General features: G+C 36.9%; 1 protein-coding gene across 9 annotated transcripts in view; it reads right to left on the bottom strand.

The window, feature by feature from the left end:
* The window catches only part of CDKAL1 (CDK5 regulatory subunit associated protein 1 like 1), a 787,726-nt gene that overhangs the window by 451,562 nt on the left and 309,074 nt on the right, over positions 1 to 27,090 (bottom strand). For all 9 annotated transcript variants that reach the window (XR_011563299.1, XR_011563300.1, XM_070777644.1 and 6 more), the window contains one exon: positions 24,315 to 24,418. Coding sequence is in view for 7 of the 9 variants with exons in the window: in XM_070777644.1 (XP_070633745.1) it covers positions 24,315 to 24,418 (104 nt within the window). In the remaining 2 variants the exon portion in view is untranslated. The remainder of the gene's footprint in view (positions 1 to 24,314; positions 24,419 to 27,090) is intronic.

The raw sequence follows: 27,090 nt of genomic DNA on the forward strand, positions 1-27,090 counted from the left end.
TTAAAAAAAGAAAAGTTTATTTCCTTCCAATAATTACAAAATACTGGTTAAGCTTCTTAGCTGTGGCTATAAATCTTCAATAATTGGGCTTCTATAGAGTCCATATTCGCACTGCTCCTAAGGAAAATATATGTCACTCTTCTTCAGTATTTGGTCGTATTCTTTCTCCAGCCTATGTCTTCCCTGGTGACTCAGACAGTAAAGAATCCGCCTGCAGTGCAGGGGGCTAGGGTTCAATCACTTGGTCGGGAAGATCCCCTGGAGAAGGGAATGGCCACTCAGTCTAGTATTCTTGCCTGGAGAAGCCCATGGACAGAGGAGCCTGGCAGGCTACAGTCCAGTAACTAACACCTTCACTTTTACTTTTCATTACTTCCTCCAGCCTAGAAAGGTCCTTTACCACATGAAAGTGAAAGTGAACTCGTTCACTCATGTCCGACTCTTTGCGACCCCATGGACTGTAGTCTACCAGGCTCCTCCGTCCATGGGGTTTTCCAGGCAAGAATACTGGAGTGGGCTGCCATTTCCTTCTCCAGCAGATCTTGCCAATCCAGGGATTGAACCCCAGTCTCGCACATTGTAGGCAGATGCTTTACCATCTGAGCCACCAGCGAAGTCCCTCATGACCATCTATCAAATCCTATATGTCCTTGAAACTCAGCTTACAGGTACCTCCTAGATAATCCTGCATCCATCTTGAAAGCCAAAATTCAAATTTCTCTGAACTCTGATGACTCTCATTAAATTATTTTTACTTAGCTCAGAGTACAATTTTGATAATCAAAACCCTAATCAGAAAAGCCCATATTAGGAAAAGTAAGCTTTTCAGAGTTAAAAAAAAAAAAAAAAAAGGAAGTATTGCTGCTTTAATGAATGTACTTTAAATGAAAATGTTTTCAATAATATAAGTTGCTGAATATGTTTTTAAAAACATGGCATATTTTTGTGGCTACAATCTTCTATAATTAAAGATACACAAAACTACACAACTACAATTTCTAAGAAATATGCTTGGATCTTTCCTGTTGCTCCATGTTTGGACAAAATAATTTGAAGATTTCAATTTAGGTATCTACTCAACCTAAGGTCCCATGGTTTGGGAACTCCAAGTCTATTGTGTTCCTGAATAATCTTGCTCACAGGTAAAGGGATAGATATTTTCTTGTAAACTAAGTGAATGTTATAGACCTATGACACAGATCTAACAAGAAGTTTTATCAGTTTCATGGAAAGTTTGTACTCTAGTTCAAATAAAATACTTGTATTATACACTTGTATTTGCAAACATAATCAAATAACAAGGAACTATTGAGTATAAAACTGTGAAGGGATGGACAGAGATAGTATTGAAGAGTCCATTTATCAGGGATCTTGGTCAAGGGCAAATACAACAGAAAACCAGCTAGTCTGAATCATTTTTGGATTGCTATGTTGATGTTGAGAAGTGTGTGTATTCGCTTCTGTCATTGTTCTCTACATCTCTTCCTTCACTAAGAAAGCTAGTTGAAAGTTACCTATACTCCACCTGGGGGACAAAAATCTGAAGCCATGACAGACTTGAGCGATGCAGGAAAGAATGATACCTGAACTTCAATGAGAGGGAAAAAAAATATATCACAACTCTGCTTTCACTAATCTTTTGCCAAATTTTTGCATTTCTAGAATTATAGTACCAAGTTACAGGTATTTACAGTACCTGTAAATTTGTATATAGTTTTATCTATTATAGTTATTCCAGATATTTTGATATATCACTATTAGGAAATTATTAAAATTATTAGATATATAGCTGCATCTTGCTATTTAATATATTAATTAAAAACACGTACCACAAAAATGTCCTTTCTGCACATTGATAGTATTTCAATATAATTTGTTTCTTTTAATTCTTATGTATTTTATGTATTTAAAAATAATACATACATACATATATAACACCACAATGAGAAGGGATATACATGTATTTCTCCTAATTGATCAATACACACCAGCAGACATTTCTGATCTACTAAATATCTTGGACAGAGAAGGCAATGGCAACCCACTCCAGTACTCTTGCCTGGAAAATCCCATGGGCGGAGGAGCCTGGTGGGCTGCAGCCCATGGGGTCGCTAAGAGTCAGGCACGACTGAGTGACTTCACTTTCTCTTTTCACTTTCATGCATTGGAGAAGGAAATGGCAACCCACTCCAGTGTTCTTGCCTGGAGAATCCCAGGGACGGAGGAGCCTAGTGGGCTGCTGTCTATGGGGTCGCACAGGGTCGGACACGACTGAAGCGCCTTAGCAGCAGCAAATATCTTGGAACTATGTAGGTAAAGGTCCACCTTTGCCTTTGAGAAACGTGTGGTGCTGGTCAGTATAGGATGACTTATTCTTGTATTTTCCTGTGTAATGGTTTCTTTGAAGATAATCTAAACACTGGAGTACAGGTTCTTAATCACACTTGTTAGTAAAAAAAAAACTGTAACAGCAGCAACCATCCACTGAGTGCCCATTCACGGGCCCTCTGCTAGGAATACATTATCAAGAATTCTCATGATTTGTATAAAGGATTCTTATTTCCAGGATTTAGATGAGGAGGCTTGGGAAGGTGCAATCACTAGCTCAGTTGCATACCTGGTTAGTGGCCAAGTCAGGATTCAAATGATTTGACCTCTTGTCCAGACTTGGGCTAAGCTCAGAGCCTAGTAAATAGGTGATTTAGCTAATATCCATTGAATGTATGAGGAAAAAAAAATCCTATTTAAATGCTCTGAACACAAATGAGTGAACTTTGAGAGAATAAAGTACTGCTGACATGTTTTCTGTACACCACCACACTACTTAGTAAGTAATAATCAAATAATTTCCCAAGAGATAACTTATAAGGAGTTTTCAACCTCTTCTCATCTGCTGCCTTAAATGAATTTATATAAATAGAAAGGTGGGGAAATGAGATACATTTTATTAACGTTTTAGGAGCCTTATTCAAGACAAATATGGGGGAAAAAATAGTTGGGTATTTTAAAGCAGTAAATTGCTTTTAACTCTCTCCTTCCATGCAGATGGGGGTATCTGGGTAGCAGGCTGGATCCACTGAAGTGATGTTCAGATGGCAGCGTTGCTGCGACTAGAAATGTCCACCAAGCCTCTGTGCAAGGCCACTGACAGACCTTGGGGGCATCAGGGGGCGTTCCTATAGTTCTTGACATATCTTTCTTTCATTTTCCATTTTAGGAAAATTCATGGAAATGCAATGACAAAACGATGGGGATTCCCTTAGTGGAAAATTTCAATAGGGGTATTTTTATTATTTGTAAAAAGCTCTTAGAGAACCACACAAACCATACAAATATTATATTTGTATTTATTAAAGATTGTGAAATCACTAATCTCATGTCAGTTAAATGGAACCACAGACTCCAGAAGATTGTCCACATTATTATGATATATCGAACTTTGATATAAAATATATGGTATAAAAAAGTCATCCAGTAGCTGTTACTTTGCTATTTTTTGTATTTATATGAATGTGTACTACAGATTTCACTAAAATGATTTAAGATATTAATATTTATATCAATAAATAAAGCAGTCATGAGAACTACCTACAAATGCTATGCTAGATGCCTTATATTATGTGAAAATATTTATAGAATTCATTTAGTAAATTTCAAGCATTTTACTTCCCTACAAAACAAACGTAACTTCAAATATCACTTTCTTATTCTTTTTTTAAGAACCATTTTAATAATTCTTAAATGTACAGCTCAGGGGCATTAAGTATATTTATATCATTGTGCAAATAATTTATCCCTAAGCTTGGCTGTAAAGTAAGTTTTTGTTATTATCTAAGACAAAAATTATATCACCCTGTAGAAATAAGACATATAATTTTTATAATTACCAAAGAAAATGCACTTTTGTAATTTTTATAAATAAAATAATCTTGTGTTTTATAAAACGTTTTGGAGAACCATGTACATTTATTTAGCCAATGTGAACAGCTATTCTACTTATGTTATTAAAAAATAACTACAAAAGTGGTGAATCGTTTATAATTAGCCATGTGGATGTTATCAAAGACAGTAAGCTTTACTGCAAAAACAAAACAAAACAAAACAATCACCTTGATGATTTGCTCTAATATATTTCACATAGCTGAGACTGTGAATTACATCATATCAATACCACTGCTGAAAGCAAGTCCCAACTAAGATGAGATGAGATACTGAACAGATGAAGCGCTGTTCCAAGTCAATGTAGCCCAGACTTAGGGGACAGAAGAATTAATGAGAAAATGAGAATCTACCAGATGGTTGCTGCAGGGTCCCTCGCTGCACATCCGCCACCTCAAGCAGCGTCTATACATGCAAAGCCCCAGGGCCCCACCTGGTAGCAGCATAATTACCCTAAATGTGCACTTATGTTTCATTACACCTTGGCCGTGACTATGTGCACTGATTACAAGTATCAATCCCTTTCATTTTCATACACCTCTGCAGTTCCGTAGCATTCAACTGTGAAAACCCAGCACTCTGGCTGCTTCTGACATGCGGCCCATGCTGATAAAACCGCAGAGGGTAAAGTATTTGTCACTCTACAGGGTGCCAATTCAGTCTGATAAGGATGACATCATCCCCATTTTACCAATAACAATGGCACTAACAAGAACGTGTAATCAACAAACCTCAGTCCTCCACTAGCCCTGGCAGGTGCAACTCTTTTTATGCTAAAAATAAGCCAACATTAGCTTCCAGCTCAAAACTATTTCTTTTATCACAATGCTAAGCAGAAGTTGGCTTCCATAAGGCACTGCAGCTGCTGCCGCCGCCGCCGCTTCTGCAGATGCCTGCATTAATTGTATCAAGGACATACTGAAATAAGTGCTTATTCAGCACAATGGCTATTGGGGAGCAGCTGGAGGCACAAGACAAACTGTCTTGAAGAGAATGTACCAGCCCAGTGTGTAAATTACAATGATGAAGCACAAAGAGAGTCTCTAAGTTTAAGGGTCTACTATAACTGCAGAACAGCATGAAAATGTAGTGTTATCAACGGAGTCTGAACCCAAGTATTTTCGAAAGAACAGATCCTTTTGGATTTCACTAAAACTACTTTCAGAAAGGGGGTGATATTGAGTACCCCTTCAACAGAGCAGAAACAGAAAAGTTACCATTAAAAATATCAAACTGCGATACTGGTCTCCTTACATGTATAAGTCATAATATAATTCCCCTCAGGTGTGTGTGTTTGCAGTGTGTATATTTCAAAGAAACAGTAATTTAATAATAACATTGTCTATTACACAGAAGCAACCTGTAACTGAAAAGGACTGACTTGTCTTTCTTCCTCATCCTCTTATTACATACTCATGCCCCCTTTATACATCAGTTTTATGTTCTTTAGTCATTTCCCTCCCACTTTCTAACCCTTACATTAGAGGGCAAAAATAAATTAATGGTGATTAAAGGCTATTTCAGGTGATAGGGTATTATGGAGCATTCAGTTGTGCCAGTTTGGGTGGGGATAGGGGAAATGGGTCCATAAAAGTACTGCTGGAGAGGAATGGAACGTGAAGTCAGAGAAGTCTAGGGCCAGATCACGGCATCCCATGATCCTTTGTCAGCCTGGTCCCCGCTTTCTAGAATGGACTGAGGATGTGAGGATGGCCACACTCCTGCACTGGTTATGAAACTGGCCTGAAAATAAACAGTGGGCCTAAGAATCCATCAGTATATCTGATCTGACTTGTAGTTGAGATCACAACCAAGTTGCTCTATATTTATATCACAGACATCACACCCATACAGGCTACACTTCAACCACTGACATGTTTTATGAACTTTCACAAAATGAGCTGTACTCCTGGTAAAGAATCACACTTTTACAAAATCAGAAATGACCTCAAATCAAAATAACTAAGTTTTTCAAACTTTTCAAATATTCAATTATTAATACAGTAGCTCCTTATCATCTACAGACCTCCAAATCCACAAAGGTTACACCACTAGTACTGGCTTTCCTTTAGGTGACATCTTGGACACAGAAACAAAGATTTAGTCATTTACAACTAAAAAATTACAAGAGACTTACTCTACATCACATGAGACAAACGCTGAGCTGCTATCTAAACTCACTCATCAGATAAATGACTTGTTCTTCCACTTTAGCCTCAGAACACAGCTACTCAAATACAAATTCAAGCTTCAGAAAATTCAAACTGCTCCTCTCCACACTTTCAAAGAACCAAAAATAATTAGAAACATGAATGGTAAGTCTTGAACTCCAAAGATATGTACATAAGTCATTAACGTATGGCAGGTATAGTTTCTTTTATTTTAGCTAAGCACACAAAGAATATTTTACCTAAATAGACTAGGGTGCATTTGTAGAAACACTGCTCAAAGCACACAGAGACAATAATAACTGTACTTGTAATCAGTGTGGGGAACCAACACCTCACTGCGTCAGTAACAATTTCCATCTCTATGTAGCATTTTCTAGCACAACTGCCACGATGCTAAAATATTATTAGTCATATTCAAACCATTATGTCATCTGCAATCCCATAAAATAAAAATTAATAGTATGTCTTCATTCAAATGACAGACAGCTGAATTTTAAAGTTCCTAACCAATTTAATCACAATGGATACCATTCAAATGATTTCATTCACTTACCCATAACCTTACACTCTATAAAACAGCATCCCTAAGAATATTTGAGGGGTTAGAAAAGATACATTTAAAAAAGAATAAAAATAAAATTCCACTGTAAACCACAAAGCAGGATAGCCATGCTCCAAAGAGTCTTAATAGTTTTTTGTTTTTCTGAAAGTGTTTTTTTTTCTTTGAATGTATTTGATATTTGACAGATACATAAGCTCTCAAGCATCATTTATCATGTTTATTTTTAATAGGGTTCCCTTAGAACAGCTGCCTAAGATGTTAATCTTTTCTTTTTTCTTGGGCCTTTTGTAAATATTTGAAATAGCTATTCATTAACAGTTGCACGTTTATTCAGTCCTGTTGTATGGCTTATGAACTGGAATTAGCTTTTATTTTATTTTTTCTATCTGTTGGCCAGACTAGAGAAACCCTGCTGTTTGGGTTCAATCTGTCAAGGTTCAAATTATCCTCCAACTGAGAGCTAATCAAGGGCGTCTGACCTGGTTTGCAAATAAACTAGGAACAAAAGTGGGTTTATTTTTTCTTTCTTTGGAGCACTGGTTCTCAAAAAGTAAAGCCAAACAAGAGTGGGTCACAAATGCAATTGCCTAAAATTAAAAACAGACACAACTGGCAACTGAAGATGAACTGGATTTACTTGGCATTTCTGAGGTACCCAGTTTTCAAGCTATAAATCCATTTTTTTTAATAGAAATTGGTTTCCAAATACATTTCAAATTAAAATTCACAGTTCATTTAGTGCCAGTCTGTGGCGTGAGGAGAACATAGATTTTAGGCAATCAAGCAACTCTGATGGGTACACTAGAAACTAAGGATCTTCACAGATCCAAAGTCTCAAGTTAATAGTTACATATAGAACTAATCTTTCTGCATCATTAACATCATTTCTATATTCATTTCATGTACACTGAAATACACATTTAAACATTTTTAAATCTCCAAACTTGAAAAGAACAGGTAATTTTACAATAAGGCAGAGTTTTAAATGTACCTTAATGAACAGACTTAAATGTAGTCTATTTACTGACACACAAATGAAAATACTTTCTCCTGGTGTATTAAGGTACCTAGAACCTAAAATTTCTGTGTGGGCCTGATTTTTCAGCATTCTGTTATTTTTTTAGGTATCTAATCTTTTGAAAGAGTGATGACCAAAGAAGCTGGAAACCTGTGAAACGTGTCAGTGCCACCATTCAAGAACATGATGATTGCAATTGCACGAGGGGCGTCTCTCAAAATGCTCCCAACTGATGAAATGACCCCAGTTATCATAATAGATTAAACTGCACGACAGCAACCAATGCATTTGCAATATTCTCCCTAAGGAGCAGCGTGCTACAGTGCAAAGCACACTGGCTCATCCATCAGGAAATCTCTACCTTCACATTCTTCTTCAGACCTTCAGAGGAACCTGTGCTGCAGTAAAACAGGGCCAATGCACCAGCAGCTATAATTCACTCAACGAACATAAGGGTGAAGTGAAACACTAGATGCATTAGTACAAAGAACATGACTTGACACCCACTGCTTACACAGTTTTATTAACTGTCTGATCTAGATTTATGATCGTACCTATATTTATCACACACAAAAACTCAGTGTCACTAATATGAACAAAATAAAGCAAGGAAGAAAATCAGTGATGTGCAAAAAGTCTATGTTGCTTGGTGGTAGAATACAATAAATACTATGCAGCATACAAAATAATTTTTCTTTGCTTAGGGATGGCAATTTGGCTTCCTGAAGTCCATGTTTAAAAATAATTAGCACTGTAGGGGCTGAATATGTGATTAGATGTCAAGAGTTAGCTGAAACCCAACTTGAGAAATAAGCTGTCTTACCTAAAATACACCGATCCAAGTTTCCATTTACTTTTCCTTTGATATGAATTATTCTGAACAAGTCAGTCATTTTTAAGTAGCTACTTTCATTTTATCAAATTCTGTATTTTAGTGAAGAAAAATATATATTTGTTTCATAACCTGCTATCATGTCATACTTAAAAATCACAAATTGTTTCTTCTAGATGTCCCAAGATTCACTACAGAAAACGTAGAATGTAAGCAGGATTTCACTATCACATATCCCCACTTACTAGGTACTTGACAAATGTTTGTTAAATAAACAAATAATAACAATTAAGATTAAATCCAACACTAATCTTGGCAAAGGTGCTTAAAAAATGAAACAACATACATTTCCCCCTATGTACTCATTTCAAATCAAGAACTATTCAGCAAAATGACAATCAGAGCAAAAAAATTTACAGATTTTCAAAATTCACAGGGAGAAGTATATTTTCATGTGATTACAATATTTATGAATTTATAAAAAGCACATACTATTTGAACATTTAGGTGCAGAAATAATCCTGCTGGAAATATTCAAATACAGAGCTAATACAGTTAGAGAAATTATTTTTAAAATCTTTATTCAATTATTCTCCACTTAACATAGTCCCAGGCTTCTCCTACTCACCGCCCCTTATTATTATTTTTTTTACTAAAACTAATTACACAGTGAATTATATCTGAAAGTCAGTAAAACTGTAAATGAAGGTCAGACCACTGCATATAAATTATTTCTAGTTTAAAAAATAAAGCACAGATGTAGCCGGAGTGAACAAATATAGATATAAAAGCAGAAATGAATTCACTTCTACGTAATATGTAGCAACCCAATTTTTCAAAGAAAACAGATATTATCTTTTTAAATACAAGCTTTCTTCAACATTTCCTACCTAGAACATTAAATTTGCTTCAAATATTTTAATTTTCTACTATTTGTTTATATGATATAGTATGGGTGTACATTAATATTCACAAAAAGAAACAGTCTGAACTGTGCCCAATCCCCATTATCCTCCCAAAATTATTCACATCTGTGAACAATCCATTCTTCTCTCATTCCCAAGCAAGGACACTAGCTGACTATTCCTTCAAACTCCAGGATTCACAGCCAGATATTGAGAAGGTTTATTCTCTGAACATTTACTATTTCTGAGTAGTAAAATGGAAGATGAAGTTCCCAGTTCAGTTATGAGAATCTTAAGGGCATGCATCAAAAGACATTTATTGAACATTAATTGTGATATCAAGAAAAGTGAAACCCAAGCAGTTTTTATCAGAGAGATCACAGAGGAGGCAAAGTTGAAAAATATAAATATTTAAACGGATCACTTTAACTACACCTGGCAATGCTATCACAGACGTATGAAGAAAAAATTCTGAGTGAGTGAAGAACAAATTATGAATGGTGAAAGATGATGACTGAAGAGGGGATTCCAAACTAAAATATGAAAGGTCATGAGGACCAGCAGTATCAGTATCAATAGAGAACCTAAAATGCAAATTCTCAGGCCCCACTCAAGACCCATCGGAAGCAGAATTTGCATGCTAACAAAATCTCCAGATGATCTGTCTGCCCTTTAAAGTGTGAGAAGCACATCTACCAGCCAATGTTTCCTCTTAGCCTACCAGGCTCCTCAGTCCCTGGGATTCTCCAGGCATGAATACTGGAGTGGGTTGCCATTTCCTTCTCCAGTGAATCTTCCCGACCCAGGGATCGAACCCGGGTCTCCCGCTTTGTAGGCAGACACTTTACTGTCTGAGCTACCAGGGAAGCTCAAAAAATAGCCAGGCTAGGGCATGTGCCTGTATGTACTAATACACACAGGACAGATTTAGAAAGAAAAATAAAATGGCAACAATCTTTTCTCTTTTCTGTTCCCCTTCCTCCTCCTTGTCCTTTTACTAAAATCATTAAGAATAAACACAATAATAGTAAGCACCCATTTATTAGAAGGGGAAAAAGTGGAAGCAGTGGACAGATTTTATTTTCTTGGATTCCAAAATCAATGCAGACAGTGACTGTAGCCACGAGGTTAAGAGACTTCTTTGGAAGGAAGGGAATGACAAACATAGAGAGCATATTAAGCAGCAAAGACATCACTTTGCCGACAAAAGTCCATGTAGTCAAAGCTATGGTTTTTCCAGTAGTTATGTATAGATGTGAGAGCTGGACCATAAAGAAGACTGAGCATAGAAGAACTGATGCTTTTGAATTGTGCTGGAGAAGACTCAAAAGTCCCTTGGACAACAAGAAGCTCAATCCTAAAGGAAATCAACCCTGAGTATTCACTTGAAGGACTGATGCTGAAGTTGAAGTTCCAGTACTTTGGTCACTTGAGCGAAGAGCTGACTCATTGGAAAAGATCTTGATGCTAGGAAAGACTGAAATCAGAAGGAGAAGGGGATGACAGAGGATGAGATGGTTGGATGGCATCACTGACTCAATGGATATGAGTCTGAGCAAGCTCTGGGAGTTGGTGATGGACAGGGAAGCCTGGCATGCTGCCATCCATGGGGTCACAAGGAGTCGAACATGACTTAGTGACTGAACAAAAACAACAGTTTTTAAGTATTCTCAAAGTATCATAGATTTAGTATTACAGCATCTTGCTTAAAATCCATGCTGATTATCTAATGAGTATACTTTATTTCTACTGTTCAGATGAAAAAACTGAACCTGAGAGAGAAGAAACACCTTTCTTAAGGTCACAGAATTTAACCTTTCTGTTCATAACCCAAATGCAATCCTGAATCCATTTGGCTAAAATGAACAGGTACTGTAAATATAATGATAGCATTATGACATTTTAATTTTAAATACATTTTTAAAATAGCTAACACAATATACTTAATGCTGCAAAACAACTACACAAAAAGTTAGTGGCATAAAACAATAATTTATTATCGCTCATAGTTCTGCAATGTGGATTGGGTTTTGGTTTTTTTGACCAGTGTGATAGTGGGAGAATTAAAGATGGCTTCCTCATTCACATCTAGAGTCTCAGCTGGTACATCTGTGGGCTGACTATGTCCCTGCAATAACTGCAGTAGGTTAGCTGGACCACTTTCAAGGAGACTCAGGGATCCAAGCAACATTCCATAAGAACAAGCCCCAGTATACAAGTGTTTATAAAACTGCTTGCATCAGGCTTTCTCATGCTCCAATGGCCAAAGCAAGACACATGCCAAGCAGACGGCTAATGTAGAAGGGCCCTGTCTATACAAAGCATGACTACCAGGGGAGTGAGTCAGTGGTGGCCACTGAGTAGTAGATTTTTCACTGTTCATCCACATGATATTTAGAGAGAAGAAAACAGGGATTATGATTTGCTGGGTTTGTTAAATCTTAGATTCTAAAATGCATTTATAAAATATGTAATTAATTATGAAACAAAATCAACTAAGCTTATGGGACTTCTTTGGTGGTCCAGTGGTTAGGACTTCATGTGTTCACTGCAGGGAGCACAGGTTAGTTCCCTAGTGAGAGAACTAAGATGCCACATGTCACGCAGCACAGCCTAAACAAAAAAATAAAAAGCCTAAGCTTAAATATTTCAAACAGTTTATAATGCCAAAAGTGGGTTTTGTCCATTGCACACATTGCCTTTAAATCCTGAATTAAGTTCTTCACTCTGCAAGTGGCAAGCAAGCAATATGGCCCATGCTAATTAATTAGGACTTTCATCTATTTATTCTCCAGGCACTTGGATTTTATCTTCTATCTTTTTGGTTTCAGACTCTAGTTTTAATCTCTATTCAGATCTCTGTTTTGATGCTTTCCAGGCTACTTTTTTTGAGTTTGACCATATTTCTGGGCTCTAATCATGCCATATCAAATGTGCACGCGTGCACACACACATTCTGTATCAGCCTGACTCATGAAACACTGCTAGTGTCCCACACCCACCATGAAAGCCTGTCACTTCACATCCATTGACAAAGGCATTTAGAGAATTGCAAGACCTATTTCCCGATAAGATGAACATGTAGAAGACCATTTGTGTAGCTTACGTTGTTTATGCTGATATTCTTGACATAAACAGTACATTACTTCATCCCTTCAATATCCTGATCAAATGACTTGGTGTATTTAATCAAGAAAATTCTCTAGACAAGTTTCTGGAAGTGTTTCCCACAACACCTGCATCTAGGTCATTAGAAGCGATTCATTTGAAATTGTACATTCCTGGGCCTACGGCAGACCTACTGAATCACAAATCTGGCCAGATCTGTTCAAGCTTGTTCAAACTCGTGTCCATCAAGTCAGTGATGCCATCCAACCATCTCGTCTTCTGTCGTCCCCTTCTCCTCCCGCTTTCAATCTTTCCCAGCATCAGGGTCTTTTCCAATGAGTTGGTTCAACCCATCACGTGGCCAAAGTATTCGAGTTTCAGCTTCAGCATCAGTTTTTCCAATGAACATTCAGGACTGATTTCCTTTAGGATTGACTGGTTGGATCTCTGTGCAGTCCAAGGGGCTCTCAAGAGTCTTCTCCAACACCACAGTTCAAAAACATCAATTCTTTAGCGCTCAGCTTTCTTTATAGTCCAACTCTCACATACATACATGACTACTGGAAAAACCATAGCTTTGACTAGACAGACCTTTCTCGACAAAGTAATGTCTCTGCTTTTTAATATGCTGTCTAGGTTGGGCATAGCTTTTCTTCCAAGGAGCAAGTGTCTTTTAATTTCACGGCTACAGTCACCATCTGCAGTCATTTTGGAGCCCAAGAAAAAAACCTCTCAATGTTTCCATTTTTCCCCATCTATCTTCCATGAAGTGATGGGACCAGACACCATGATCTTCATTTTTTTAATGTTGAGTTTTAAGCCAGCTTTTTCACTTGCCTCTTTCACTTTCATCAAGAGGCTCTTTAGTTCTTCTTCGCTTTCTGCCATAAGGGTGGTATCTGGCCTGATACTTGCATTTTAAACATACACCTCCAACGTCCATAAGTTAGTCTCAGAGACAGGAAAGTTTAAGAACAACTTCACTACCTCACCATCATTCACCTTCCTTACCTAGAATTCTGCAATACAAAAGGATCTATGTGTTATGTACGATCATCGATGGTGTGATCACTCACCTGGAGCCAGACATCCTGGAATATGAAGTCAAGTGGGCCTTAGAAAGAATCACTATGAACAAAGCTAGTGGAGGTGATGGAATTCCAGTTGAGCTATTTCAAATCCTAAAAGATGATGCTGTGAAACTCCTGCACTCAATATGTCAGCAAGTCTGGAAAACTCAGCAGTGGCCATAGGACTGGAAAAGGTCAGTTTTCACTCCAATCCCAAAGAAAGGCAATGCCAAAGAATGCTCAAACTACCGCACAATTGCACTCATCTCACACACTAGTAAAGTAATGCTCAAAATTCTCCAAGCCAGGCTTCAGCAGTACATGAACCATGAACTTCAAGATGTTCAAGCTCATTTTAGAAAAGGCAGAGGAACCAGAGATCAAATTGCTAACATCTGCTGGATCATTGAAAAAGCAAGAGAGTTTCGACAACATCTATTTCTGCTTTATTGACTATGTCAAAGCCTTTGACTGGGTGGATCACAATAAACTGTAGAAAATTCTGAAAGAGATGGGAATACCAGACCACCTGACCTGTCTCTTGAGAAACCCACATGCAGGTTAGGAAGCACAGTTACAACGTGACATGGAACAACAGGCTGGTTCCAATTAGGAAAAGGAGTCCGTCAAGGCTGTATGTTGTCACCCTGCTTATTTAACTTATACGCAGAGTACCTTATGAGAAACTCTGGGCTGGAAGAAGTACAAGTTGGAATCAAGATTGCCAGAAGAAATATCAATAAACTCAGATATGCGGATGACACCACCCTTATGGCAGAAAGTGGAGAACTAAAGAGCCTGTTGATGAAAGGGAAAGAGGAGAGTGAAAAAGTTGGCTTAAAGCTCAACACTCAGAAAAGTAAGATCATGGCATCTGGTCCCATCACTTCCTGGCAAATGGATGGGGAAACAGTGGAAACAGTGGCTGACTTTATTTTGGGGGGTCCAAAATCACTGCAGATTGTGACCACAGCCATGAAATTAAAAGACACTTGCTCCTTGGAAGAAAAGTTATGACCAACCTCGGCAGCATATTAAAAAGAAGAGACATTACTTTGTCACCAAAGGTCCATCCAGTCAAGGCTATGGTTTTTCCAGTGGTCATGTATGGATGTGAGAGTTGGACTATAAAGAAAGCTGAGTGCCGAAGAACTGATGCTTTTGAACTGTGGTGTTGGAGAAGACTCTTCAGAGTCCCTTGGACTGCAAGGAGATCCAACCAGTCCACCCTAAGGGAGATCATTCCTGGGTGTTCATTGGAAGGAGTGATGTTGAAGCTGAAACTCCAATACTCTGGCCACCTGATGTGAAGAGCTGACTCATTGGAAAAGACCCTGATGCTGGGAAAGATTGAGGGCAGGAGGAGAGGGAACGACATAGGATGAGATGGCTGGATGGCATCACCGACTCAATGGCCATGAGTTTGGGTGAACTACGGGAGTTGGTGATGGACAGGGAGGCCTGGCCTGCTGTGGTTCATGAGGTTGCAAAGAGTCGGACACGACTGAGCAACTGAACTGAATTGATGATCATCGAATTATTTTATTTATCCCTTCCCTTTTTCATTCAATTCATTCTTTTATCAGATCTTTCTCATTCTGTTCCAATTATATTTTTACTGGTTAAATCCTCTTACTGCCATCTTTTTCTTTTGACAAGACCAGAAATGAACTAAAGGGCATAGTTTTTAAAGTCAGCAGTCTAAATCAAACTTTTCTTTCTTATATTACAAATAACAAGGAACTTACCAAGAGAAATAAAAACCATAACTGAGAGCAATAAATAAGAAGAAATACAGAAATTTATAACCTCTGCTGAACCGCCAAGGTCCCACTAACAAACATTTTTTTCACGCAGAAAATTGTGCTTGCTGTACCTGACACTGTGCAAGTATGTTTACTGCAATTTAATATCCACACAAGCAGGAGAAGAAATTTAATAATTTTTCAGCTGGAATGAATTGACAGCCAGTGTTAGAAAACTGCAGACTCTGCAGAATCAATAAAAGCTGCTGGCATCACAAAATAGTACTTTTGCCCAGAAAACATCTCACAAAGGTCAGGTTTACAAACCACCAGGTAGCAGTATCAGTTTCGCATCTTTCCAGGGCTATTAAAATTCCATTAAAAAACCTTCCAAAACTAACTTGCAGCCTTTAAAGTTCACCAAAATGATCCCAGAGACAGATTACCTTCAGTTCAAACTTCCGAAAGCAAACCCTCAGTTAACTTTGGTCCCCTTGTCACCACAAATTGTTTGCTGTATTCTGTTTTGCAGAAGAGAAATGTCAAAGCAAATGTTTATTAATAACTAGAAACATGGGACCTACATGGATATACTCATTTGGTAAAATGACAGGTACTGTTAACTACCAGAAGATACTTTCCAAAAGTAAATTAATTCTCTTCTGCAAATCTTAGAAAGCCACTGCCACCAAATGTCTGGTGTCAAAAAATCAAGCCTGTGTTATGAGACACAGTACTCAACTGTGACGGAAGAGCGGCTGAAACTAAGCAATATCCCTTGCACACTTTAGAAATATAGCTTTTCCACGCTATATTTTCATTGCAGGTTCCAAGTCGCATATGGAATTTCATCGAGCATAATCAATTCAGGATAGCCACCGATTCAACATTTACTGAGCACCTACTAAACCCAAATATGGACTGTCACCCAGGCCCGACCCGACCCAACACCCTCCTGGCTCAGTCTTCCAGTGATCTGAAACCCAGATGGAAGCAGAGTGGAAACACGTGTTGCCGAGGACTAAGAGCCTGCCTCTGAGCAGATGCTCGGCAAGAGTCTTCATTAAGTACTACAGGTTTCCTCCAAAGGTCATCAACGTTATCCTTTGCTTATTTGATCTCAAAAGCAGACGGATTTGCCCTCAATCAAAACAGAATATGGGCACCTTAGGACCCTGACAGAGAGCAAACCCTACTCAAACCAGATGCCTGGTGCAAAGAATTGGGTTTCTAGTGGTAAACGGGCAGGCTATTTGTTCCTCTGAATCAGTGGTCTCCATATTTTAGAAAATCACTCTCCTGAATGAATTAAAAAAAAGGTTTAATGAATCCCAATGGAGATATATTTACTAATTATACTCAAGCACAACTGTGCTATTATATACAATATAAAACATATACCAAGAAAGCTTTTAAGGAAGAGAAAATACAAATCAATACAAATCCTTGTATCTTCTTCCTGTACTCTGATGTATCATCTCGCAAAACAACCTTGGGTGTGCAAACCCTAAGCTATTAGCCTCTACAGCAGGATTTCTTTGTAGTACCCAAGGACCGTGGGAGTGCAGCCAGATCACTAGCAAGTCCCAAACACTTGGAATGTATTCTCTTAGGCTCCCAAGAAATCCTGTCAGAGTGTTATGCTTTACAGGGCATGGCTACAAGTTCTAACAAGGAATGCCAAAACATACAACTGTAAGAAACTCGGTATGTGGATCTGAGTGTTAAGGGGATGCTGTTGAGACCTAATGCATCTTTCCCATTCCCTACAAGAGATCACAAGTGAAAATTTTCTCTCAAATCTAATGCCAAGCTGGTTTTTTCATTCTTACAGAAAATAAGCTTTTAAGACAAGTTCAGAGTCGAAACAGCATATGTGACTATGGCCTACTTTCCCAAGTTCCAATTCCACACCAAGTCTTGACTTTTCCCATCTGTTTTGCAAAGGTTTTATGTTATATATAATTTTTCATAACTAATTGCATACTTGCAGGTTGTTTTGTAGAACAAAACAGAGTGAAAAAGGTAAAACTCACCAGTAACAGTGGGGGATTGATTACACTCTAGTTTTCCTAGGGACAGACTTAAAACGATATTCCCAGAAGCTCCAAATTTTCTGTACTTTTGGGTTATATGTACTCTGATCTATGAAAGCTTACAGAATTATAAACAGATGCCATTTTGTAAAACAGCCCTGGAACTGCATCTTTCTTTCCCACAGCAGGGATAAGCAAACCTCACCACTGGTCTCCCTATCTTACTGGCAGAAGTAATCAAAGGCTGATTATAATAATGTATTGTTATTACCACATTTCTAAAGCACATACCTATCAGTAGAACTAGGAACAGTTTCTAATCACTGTTCAATAAATATTTGTTGAATGAATGTCAAAACAACAACCATACAGTTCCAATAGTTACTGTGGTTTCTTCCGTCTACCTCCAGCATAACACAGACTTTAAGATTCAGAATGGCAAGTAGAGTTCATCTAGAATACTAAGCGGTGGAGAATAGCACTCAGGATAGAGAGGGATTCTGAGAGGAAAGCTTGGCTGATCAGTGAAGGATGCCTGGAGCTGGGAAGGTGGGGGAGGAGCACAAAGGCCGTCAATTTGCTGACACCACCTGGACAGATCATGGATCAAAATCCAAAGTTAAAAAAGCTCAATGTTTTTTGCCATCTGAACACTGTCTTTCCTGGCTCGGTGTACTTTACTTTTCATTAGTCCAACTGGCTACTCTGTCCCCCTGAATTAGGAGGAGCTCCTTGGAGACAAGCCTTTTCCATCTTTCTGATTTCCACAGAGCCCAGGAAACACCTGTAAAATGCCAGCTGACCCTTCTGTGATACCTAGTGAAAACCAAAATCACTGAGCCTCTTCACATAAGAAAGCACCATTAGGGGATTCTGAAACCAGCCATTAACCAGCAGAGTGGGTATCTACAAATGAACAGTACTATGGGAGAAGGAAATGGCAACCCACTCCAGTATTCTTGCCTGGAAAATCCCATGGACAGAGGAGGCTGGTAGGCTACAAGTCCATGGGGTCGCAAGGAGTCAGACAGGACTGAGCGACTTCACTTTCTCTTTTCATTCTGCCCCACCATCCTCTCTAGCCTGGCTCATTCTTTACTAACCAAACAGGGTTTCCTCCTCACAGTCCCTCTCAGTAGAGATTGAGAGGGTCAGTTCACTTAGTAACTTCAACCAAAAAATCATCTAAATTAGTGGATCTCAATTCAAGTTCTCAACTCTCGCTTATACGTTAGAACCATCTGTATTTTAGAAAATGCAGGGTCTCCCAATCCACAGAAATGATGATGCAGTTGTCAGCAAGGGGACACAGACATCAGTGTGGTTTTGGTTTTCCAAAATTTCCAACTGACTAAAATGAACAGCCAGACTGATAATGTTAATCGATGCCAGAGGAACATTAGTTCCTAAAGACTACATCCTTCTCTTATGAATTTATGTGTATTAGCTAACATATCAGAGACCATAAGACAGTTCTCAATAATATCTTATTTAAGTTACCTTTCCCCAAAGCTGACCACTAAACCCTTATTCTAACACAGCCACACCCACTCATTCATGTCTACAGGTAGCTGATTTTATGCTACAAGGACAAAAATGAACAGATGGGACAGACACCTTGTAGCCCATAGAGCCTAAAACATTTATGATGTGGCCCTTTAAGAAAACATCTGCCAGCCCTGGAGTGGTGGATTTAAGGAATAGAGCAGAGAAACATTAATCAATACCAGCCAGTTCAGGCTGAATCCTAAATGTTCTGAGGAAAGAAAGGGCTCAGCAGCAAAGGACTCGTATTAAACAGGGCCCCACCTCTTACCTTCAATCCTGGCAGTTCTGCTTTTACTTTTCAAATTTCATTTGAAAAAAGAGTTGCTTTATTGCTAAGAAAACTTTATTGCTAAGAACACCACTGACTTAGAAACTCAAAGGTCTGAAGAGGCAAGAACCAAGTCAGTTATACTCTGGTCTGCTGTAGGTAACCTTTACTAACATTCTCTGACACCAAAGTAATTAATCTCAGCTTATTTAAACCAAATATCTGACAAACAGCTATTTAGGTATCAGATCCTCCTATCAAGTTATACATATTACATAAATTTATTTAGCTCTGCCATTAAAATTTCTTTTAAAAGTTATAGTTTAATGTTATATCGTGGGGGGGGTTGTAACAGTCAACAGAAGAAAAGGCCATGGAGAGACTATCTCGAAATTCTGTACATCACCATGCCAAATCACTCAGTCATGTCTGACTCTTTGTGACCCCATGGACTGTAGCCCAACAGACTCTTCTGTCCAAGGTATTCGCCAGGCAAGAATACTAGAGTGGGTTGCCATTTCCTTCCCCATACATTACAGGCTAAAGGCATTTCTATTATATTTGTCAATGTCTCTTAGAAAAGGATGTAAGCAAATAACTCTTCTTAGTATTTACAGTCTACAGACATGTGGATTTGTCATTAAAAACTAATTATCAAATTATATACATCACCCTAACTCCCTATTCTTTGGGAGAGCCAAGATTCACAAGTTGGTAAAATTATCTTTCCTCTTTTGAAACTCAATACAGTATTTCAGATAGCCTTTATTTTGTTATGGTCTATTACATATAATCCTTTAATGTAAGCTGCCTAAAATCCTTTGGTGGAAGTTGACAATGTATAAGAAATATATATATTAACATTATTAATCCTACGGAAGAAATAGATTTCTCAGTTTGAACACAGCACAAATGAAAAGATAAAAGAATAAAAGAGACATTTAAACAACTGCCATATAAATTAATAGGATGCAATTATTGGTCTCTTTTTCATCTTAGATGAAAATCAATATTCAGTATTAATTACTAAAGGTTATAAGTCAAATGCAACTTCATGTAAACCATACAACTCAACAATTTCAAGTTTATATACCAGAAAATCAAATATTGCTCATATCCTCTCTTATCCAAAAGGGCAGGAAGTAATGTTTTCCAGCTGCATTGCATAATTAATCTCATACACACTAGACAGTGTCTTTGCAAGTCTTCAAATAAAACTGAATTCATCAAATCCCAACATAAATCTCTAAATCACTAAGCATCAAGAAATTTTCTCCTTGCTCTGAATATTTCATCTTAATTTATTCACCTTTCCATAACCAGTTTATGCCACTTATCTTGTGGTAGGGGGGGGGGTGTTCAGATTTATGAGGAAGAAAAAAAAAGTAACAACACAGAAATGAGATCTAGAAAAGCACACGAGAGCTATGAAAACAGCCCATCCATCATCTCTACATTTTGATTCCAGAGACAGCAGAGAAAGGTGCTGTTTCCACACCACTCACCCAGCACACTTAAAAAGGTTTGCTCCATCACTTATACAACTGAAACTGATTGATTAGCTGCTGGAGAAAAATCAATACAAATATCCTAGAAAACACTAGCTTGTAAATTCATTCTGGCCCCAACAAAGTCCTGGTCATTGCTTGACATGTTTTTCTAGATATCTAAAATGCAACTATGTCAAACCCCAGTCCTCAAAGACTATGTCATGGCTAGGAAGTTTTAAAACCTAAAGCTCAGCACAGGTGAAGTGAGGGTGGGAGGTTTCCCAGAGGTCTGTTAGAACAAAGAGATGATACCCAGAAATTAACCTGGTAAATATCACACTCATATGCAGAACTGCCACAAAAACGACAAACACATGAGAAGGTTAAAATAGTCAATGAAAATGTAAAAAAAAAAAAAAAAAGCTAGGAAACCAACAAAATGTAAACTATATATATTGTTCATAAAAAGTAAACTAAAGTTTCTATTAAAAATATAAAGTTTGTTTAATGATATCCATTCAAAAGTTAATGGGCTCCTTTTCTCATTCTTGGCAGCTGAATGCATAGTCAGTATATTTTTAGTACTTTAGGAAGCCACTTTATATTCAGAATGATTTCATGATTATTTCAGAATCTCTTCTGAATGCTCCCTTGCCTATGGGCTAGCACTAGTCTCTTCACTCATTAGATGTCTAAGAAATAAATGTTTATGAATATAAAATGTTCCATGAATATGCTATTCAGAAAGAAATTGTTACCTTATTGTATAGTCTATCACATGACAGGCAACCAGGGATATACTCCCTATCCTACAATTGGTACAGAGATTTATTAAAAAACATTTTGTGTTTGTGACACATAGTCATTTAAAAATTTAAGAAAAAGTAAGAAAAGGAATGCAATTTTCAGTTGGGAAATTTAACTTGCATTGACCTAACAGGTTTAAACCCTAAAATTTAGCAACAGCATGTTTAGATTTTTCTTCTTAAAATTCTCAAAGAACCATGTTTATTACTGATTATGGGAAAATTTAATAATGGTATAATGTAGAATTTAAGGGGCTCTGATCCTCTAAATATTCCTAATTTCTTAATGATTAAAGAATGAGATACACAAGAGTCACCAAAGAAGAAAAACAGGCTATTTCTACTATTACATTTAACTTCATAAATTATTCTTTGCAATTTAAAAACTTATCATGTATGAAACGAGTTGCCAGTCCAGGTTCGATGCACGATACTGGATGCTTGGGGCTGGTGCACTGGGACGACCCAGAGGGATGGTATGGGGAGGGAGGAGGGAGGAGGGTTCAGGAGGGGGAACACAGGTATACCTGTGGGGGATCCATTTTGATATTTGGCAAAACTAATACAATATTGTAAAGTTTAAAAATAAAATAAAATTTTAAAAAATTACAAAAAATAAAATAAATAAAACTCATAGGAACTCTACACAACCATTATGATACCAAGGTTTGCTGCAGAACAAAAGACAATGCTGCTAACTCAATGTCTTTAAAATGTGAGCTTATAGATTGCTATTTCCTATTGTGAAATTATAAGGCCATCCTTAACATAATTTTGCATTTGTCAAACTGAGAAAACAAAAGGTGACTGTCATACTCAATAGTTCCTATCTGTAAAGACATTCTTCATAAAATATATTTTAAAAGCAAAAGAAAATGTCACATGGTTCTAATAATTAATGTTACAGATATTACAATATTCTCACTCAAAACTGGACTTCTCAAAAAAAATTAGACTTCTCTTCTTTGATTTATTTTAAATTCCTCCAGTTTAAGTCACATGCCTTCTTTATCATAAGGGCACAACCAATGACTTCATGTAAGTTATCTCAAATTCAAACAATAAGCAACACTACATGTCATACTAATGAGAAAACCATGATTTGTATACATCAAGTACCTTTGTCAGATCATGTGGCTGGAACCCAGCAGAGCACTGTTGTGAACTCAAACTCTCTTATGGCAAAGAGCATCAGATACTCACAACTTAAAATTCCCTAAACACACTGGCTTACCTAGAAAGTTAAGACCTCGGTATTTTAGTAATAGTTCCACGTATCAACCCAATGAGCCCATCAGTCCAAAAATTAGCCTTCAATCAACAAGACAATAGAAAAACATTGCACTGCACACATTTCATGGTGGGGGGACTAACCAAGCATATATGTATCTATTGATGATGATGAAAGTAATATTAAATAAATCTCTTTTAATACTTTCTCTAGAAATAGCCACTAAGTCACTGTTAACCTCTGATATATTCTCTAAGTCACTCATTTTAATCAGCAAACCCACTTGTAATTTGTATGGCTTCTAAATCAGAGTTAGTGGATAGATCATATATCTATGATCACAGTCCTAATACCTCTGTTATCCAATAGATATAGAGGAAAACAAACACCAAGTAAGAATGCCAGCAAAGGATCATTTTTCAAACAAAGTAGGCTTCTGTACAAATTCATTCCCTTTCTAAAGTATCCTTAAAGTAACCATATTGCAGAAAAGACAACCACTCAGACTTCTCTGATTAGCCAATTCACCTGGTTCTGAAACAGAACGACAAGAGTCACTGAGTTTCTATTTATTCCTTTCAGTACAAGTTGAATGTGAACAGAAGAGGGGACTCTGCTAAGAATATATAAGGAAAAAAAAATGTCCAGAAGTGTTGAATTAATCAAGAGTATTTTTCTCTTTGTTTTAAAGAGCAGTTCAAATTCATGTTGATAAAAGCCTCTCACTAAATACGTGAGTTTGTAAAACATACTTTCTGAGATTCAGGGTGTTAAGTACTGGAAGTAGCACTCTAAGTTACTTGCTAAAAGCAAAAGCACATCGCCAATAAGTATTAACCCACAAGACTATGAGACAATAGATTATCTCATGTTGGTTATAAAAACACACCAATGTTACATTAACATACAATAAACAAAGACAAAAGAGGAAATTTATGGTCATGTGTCAACACAATTGTGATTCATGTTACAAATGTCTTACTATATGCTGAGAGACATTGAGGCAATCACATTTTCCAGCAAGTGATGAATCCAAAGTAGCTGGCCACCCACACAAAGAATTACTCTCTTTAGGACTCTATACCATTACCAATCTTCACAGCTCCAACAGTCCTATGGACGAGTGGGGGTTATCTTTACTTGCTCAAAGTAAAATTTACCTTCTCTTTCCAAGATTCTTGATAATCTTTATTAGTTCCGTTTTCTAAATGGCCCAAACATTAACAAAGAGGCAGAAATCTTTAAAAAATATTTCACTCAGTCTACAAAAGTCTAATTAACACACACCAGAAGGTCATGGCTTTCATTTTTATTTTTTTGTCTTTCCCATGAAATATAAAGACAGGTGATAAATTTCAAAGTATGTCAGTTACCTTAGAGTCATAAGAAAACAGAAGAGCGGTGAAATAAAAGTTATTCAAATATCATAACCTGAATCTGATAACATCTTCTATTAGATAAGCTGAAACATTTGTAAACTCTTCAGAAAACTAAATAGGCATACACCTAAAGTGAAGTTTTACTTAGAAGACTATTAAAATTTATTAAAGAGACTGAAATCACACAGAATTCTAGAAACTCTTACCTTGAAAAGATTGTTTGGCTCTATCTACTAATTCATCAATTGGGTAACTGGCCAAATTTCCTCTGGCATGTTTAGTTTTGCAGTAGGTACAAGCATTGAGACACCTGTTCAAATGATAGTGATAAATACAGTTAAAACTTTTAAAGACACTTAACACAGGGGAAAATATCCAAAATGTACACCAAAGTGCTGTTCTAGTATCATTTGCCAGTTCATATAAGAGATGTGGAAAATGAGTATCTACCAAGCTTCATATTTATTTCCACTAGGCACAGAAATCTGCAATTTGTAATTCTTTTAAGTTTCAACTATTCAAGTATGGTTGTACAAACCACATAATACTAATTTCAAATGCACACATTAATACAGAACAAAGTTTATAAGTGCTTAAAATGGCTAATCTAAAAGAAAAAACATTCATAATTTTTAAACCAATGGAATTTGTCTATTATAAAACTAAAATTTATATATCACTTATATAAACTGCATTATTCATAAATGAAAAAGTTTTAACTTTTAACTAATGATATACGAATAAATCGGCAACATAAAATTCTCATAAGAAAATACATTCTTAATAATCTTCAGATAATATCTTTAACTCTTGGAAATCAGAAAGAAATATTAAAACAGGTCCAATGAATGCTCTTTGGGATTATATTCAACAAAGAAACCAAATGACAATATTAGTTTCAAAAAATTAAAAATAGAATTATCTCCCCAAAAACCTAAGAGATAATAAAGAATTGTCTTTTAATAACGAAAATGTTGGTTCTACTCTTATAATTTAAAAAGTTTAAATATTTTATTATAAAATTAAAAAAAAAAACATTACACATAATAAAATATACTTTTGCCAAAAAGATAAGTCTCAGCAACACTGAACGGAACAAAGAATAACATCTCTTCAAAGATTCAACTGCTATAATAAATAGCAAGGTTTTTAAAGACCATCACTAAGCGAATGTTTGAAAATTTCAAACTGAGAAAAATTAAACTTCTAAAAATTACAAGTAGCCAATGTGTCATTCTGTTAATATATAATTTAAAAATATATATAAATCATATAAATCATGAGGCAACAATGTAATGCTTAATTTATAATCATTTTTGCATGGAACTCTTGAGTAAAACAACACATTTGTTTTGGCAAGGATTTTTAACTTTTTAACAGACTACATTCTCTTAAAAAACTAACATCACTTTCTTCCTAAGCCATTTACACACACACAAATTGTGGTCTCTCATATGAATAGAGGTTCTGGTCCCCTAACTGTTACATGTCTTCTCTTTTGAACTTTCATCTGTTCCCTAATAAGGAAAAAAAGTAACTTTTTTTTAAACTTCTGCTTGGAAGACTAGGGCTTCACTTGTGGCTCAGCTGGTAAAAAATCTGCCTGCAATGCCGAAGGCTACCCACTCCAGTATTCTGGCCTGGAGAATTCCATGGACTGTATAGTCCATGGGATCGCAAAGAGTCGGACACGACTGAGCGACTTTCACTTTCACACTGTGGAATACTAACTTCCTTTTGCTTAGCCCTGACTGAACACCAGGCATTTTTCTTGACGTTGTACATACATTGTCCCATTTAACTCTTCTCAAATTGGGTGTTAGTGTCTCCATCTTATAGATGCTTCGAAAAAGTTAGATAACACAGTTTATTCCACAGAAATACAAAGGGGCGTAAGATATTACTGTGGTAACAACTACACACCAACTAGACAACCTAGAGTAAATAAAACCTCCTAGAAACAAACAGCCCACCAGGACTAAATCATGATCCCATTTACAACAGCACTGAAAACAATGAAATGCCGAGGAATACATTTAACCAAGAAGGTTAAAGATCTGCAGAATGAAAAGTTTAACACATTGATGAAACAAAATTTTTTTAAAAGAGCAAAGCCAAAGGCAGCTCAATTCCTAATTTCAAACGATATTACACCCCACTCCAGTACTCTTGCCTGGAAAATCCCATGGACGGAGGAGCCTGGTAGGCAGCAGTCCATGGGTTCGCACAGAGTCGGACATGACTAAGCAACTTCATTTTCACTTTTCACTTTGATGCACTGGAGAAGGAAATAGCAACCCATTCCAGTGTTCTTGCCTGGAGAATCCCAGAGATGGGGAAGCCTGGTGGGCTGCTGTCTATCGGGTCGCACAGAGTCGGAAACGACTAAAGTGACTTAGCACCAGCAGCAGTGAAAAAACAGGCATATAGGCTAATGTAAAAGAACTGAGAGTCCAGGAATAAACTCATGAATATACAGTCAACTAACATTTGACAAAAGAGCCAAGAATACTCAATACAGAAAAGACAGTCTATTCAACAAATGGTGCTGGGAAAATTGAATATTCACTTGCAAAAGCACTTACTTTTATCACTGAGAAGAATTAATAGAAAATGAATTAAAGACTTAGATGTAAAACCATAAACCATGTAAATTACAATTACAATTAAATGTAAAAACAGAAACCCCTAGAAGAAAACACAGGGAAAAAGTTCCTTGACATTGTTCTTAGCAATGATTTAATTTTGGATGACACCCAAAGCACAAATAACAGAAGCAAAAATAAACAAGCTGGACTACATCAAATGAAAAAGCTTCTGCACAGCAAAGGAAAACAATCAATGAAATGAAAAGGCAAACAACAGAACGGGGGAAATATCTGCAAGCCACACATCTGATTCAAAATATATGACTGAATTTTTGATTCATAATATATGATTATTCCATGTTTCCCTTCCGTTTAGTCACTCAGTCGTGTCAGA

Source organism: Bos indicus, chromosome 23 (assembly GCF_029378745.1).
Source record: "Bos indicus isolate NIAB-ARS_2022 breed Sahiwal x Tharparkar chromosome 23, NIAB-ARS_B.indTharparkar_mat_pri_1.0, whole genome shotgun sequence".
In the NCBI taxonomy this organism is placed as follows: Eukaryota; Metazoa; Chordata; class Mammalia; order Artiodactyla; family Bovidae; genus Bos; species Bos indicus.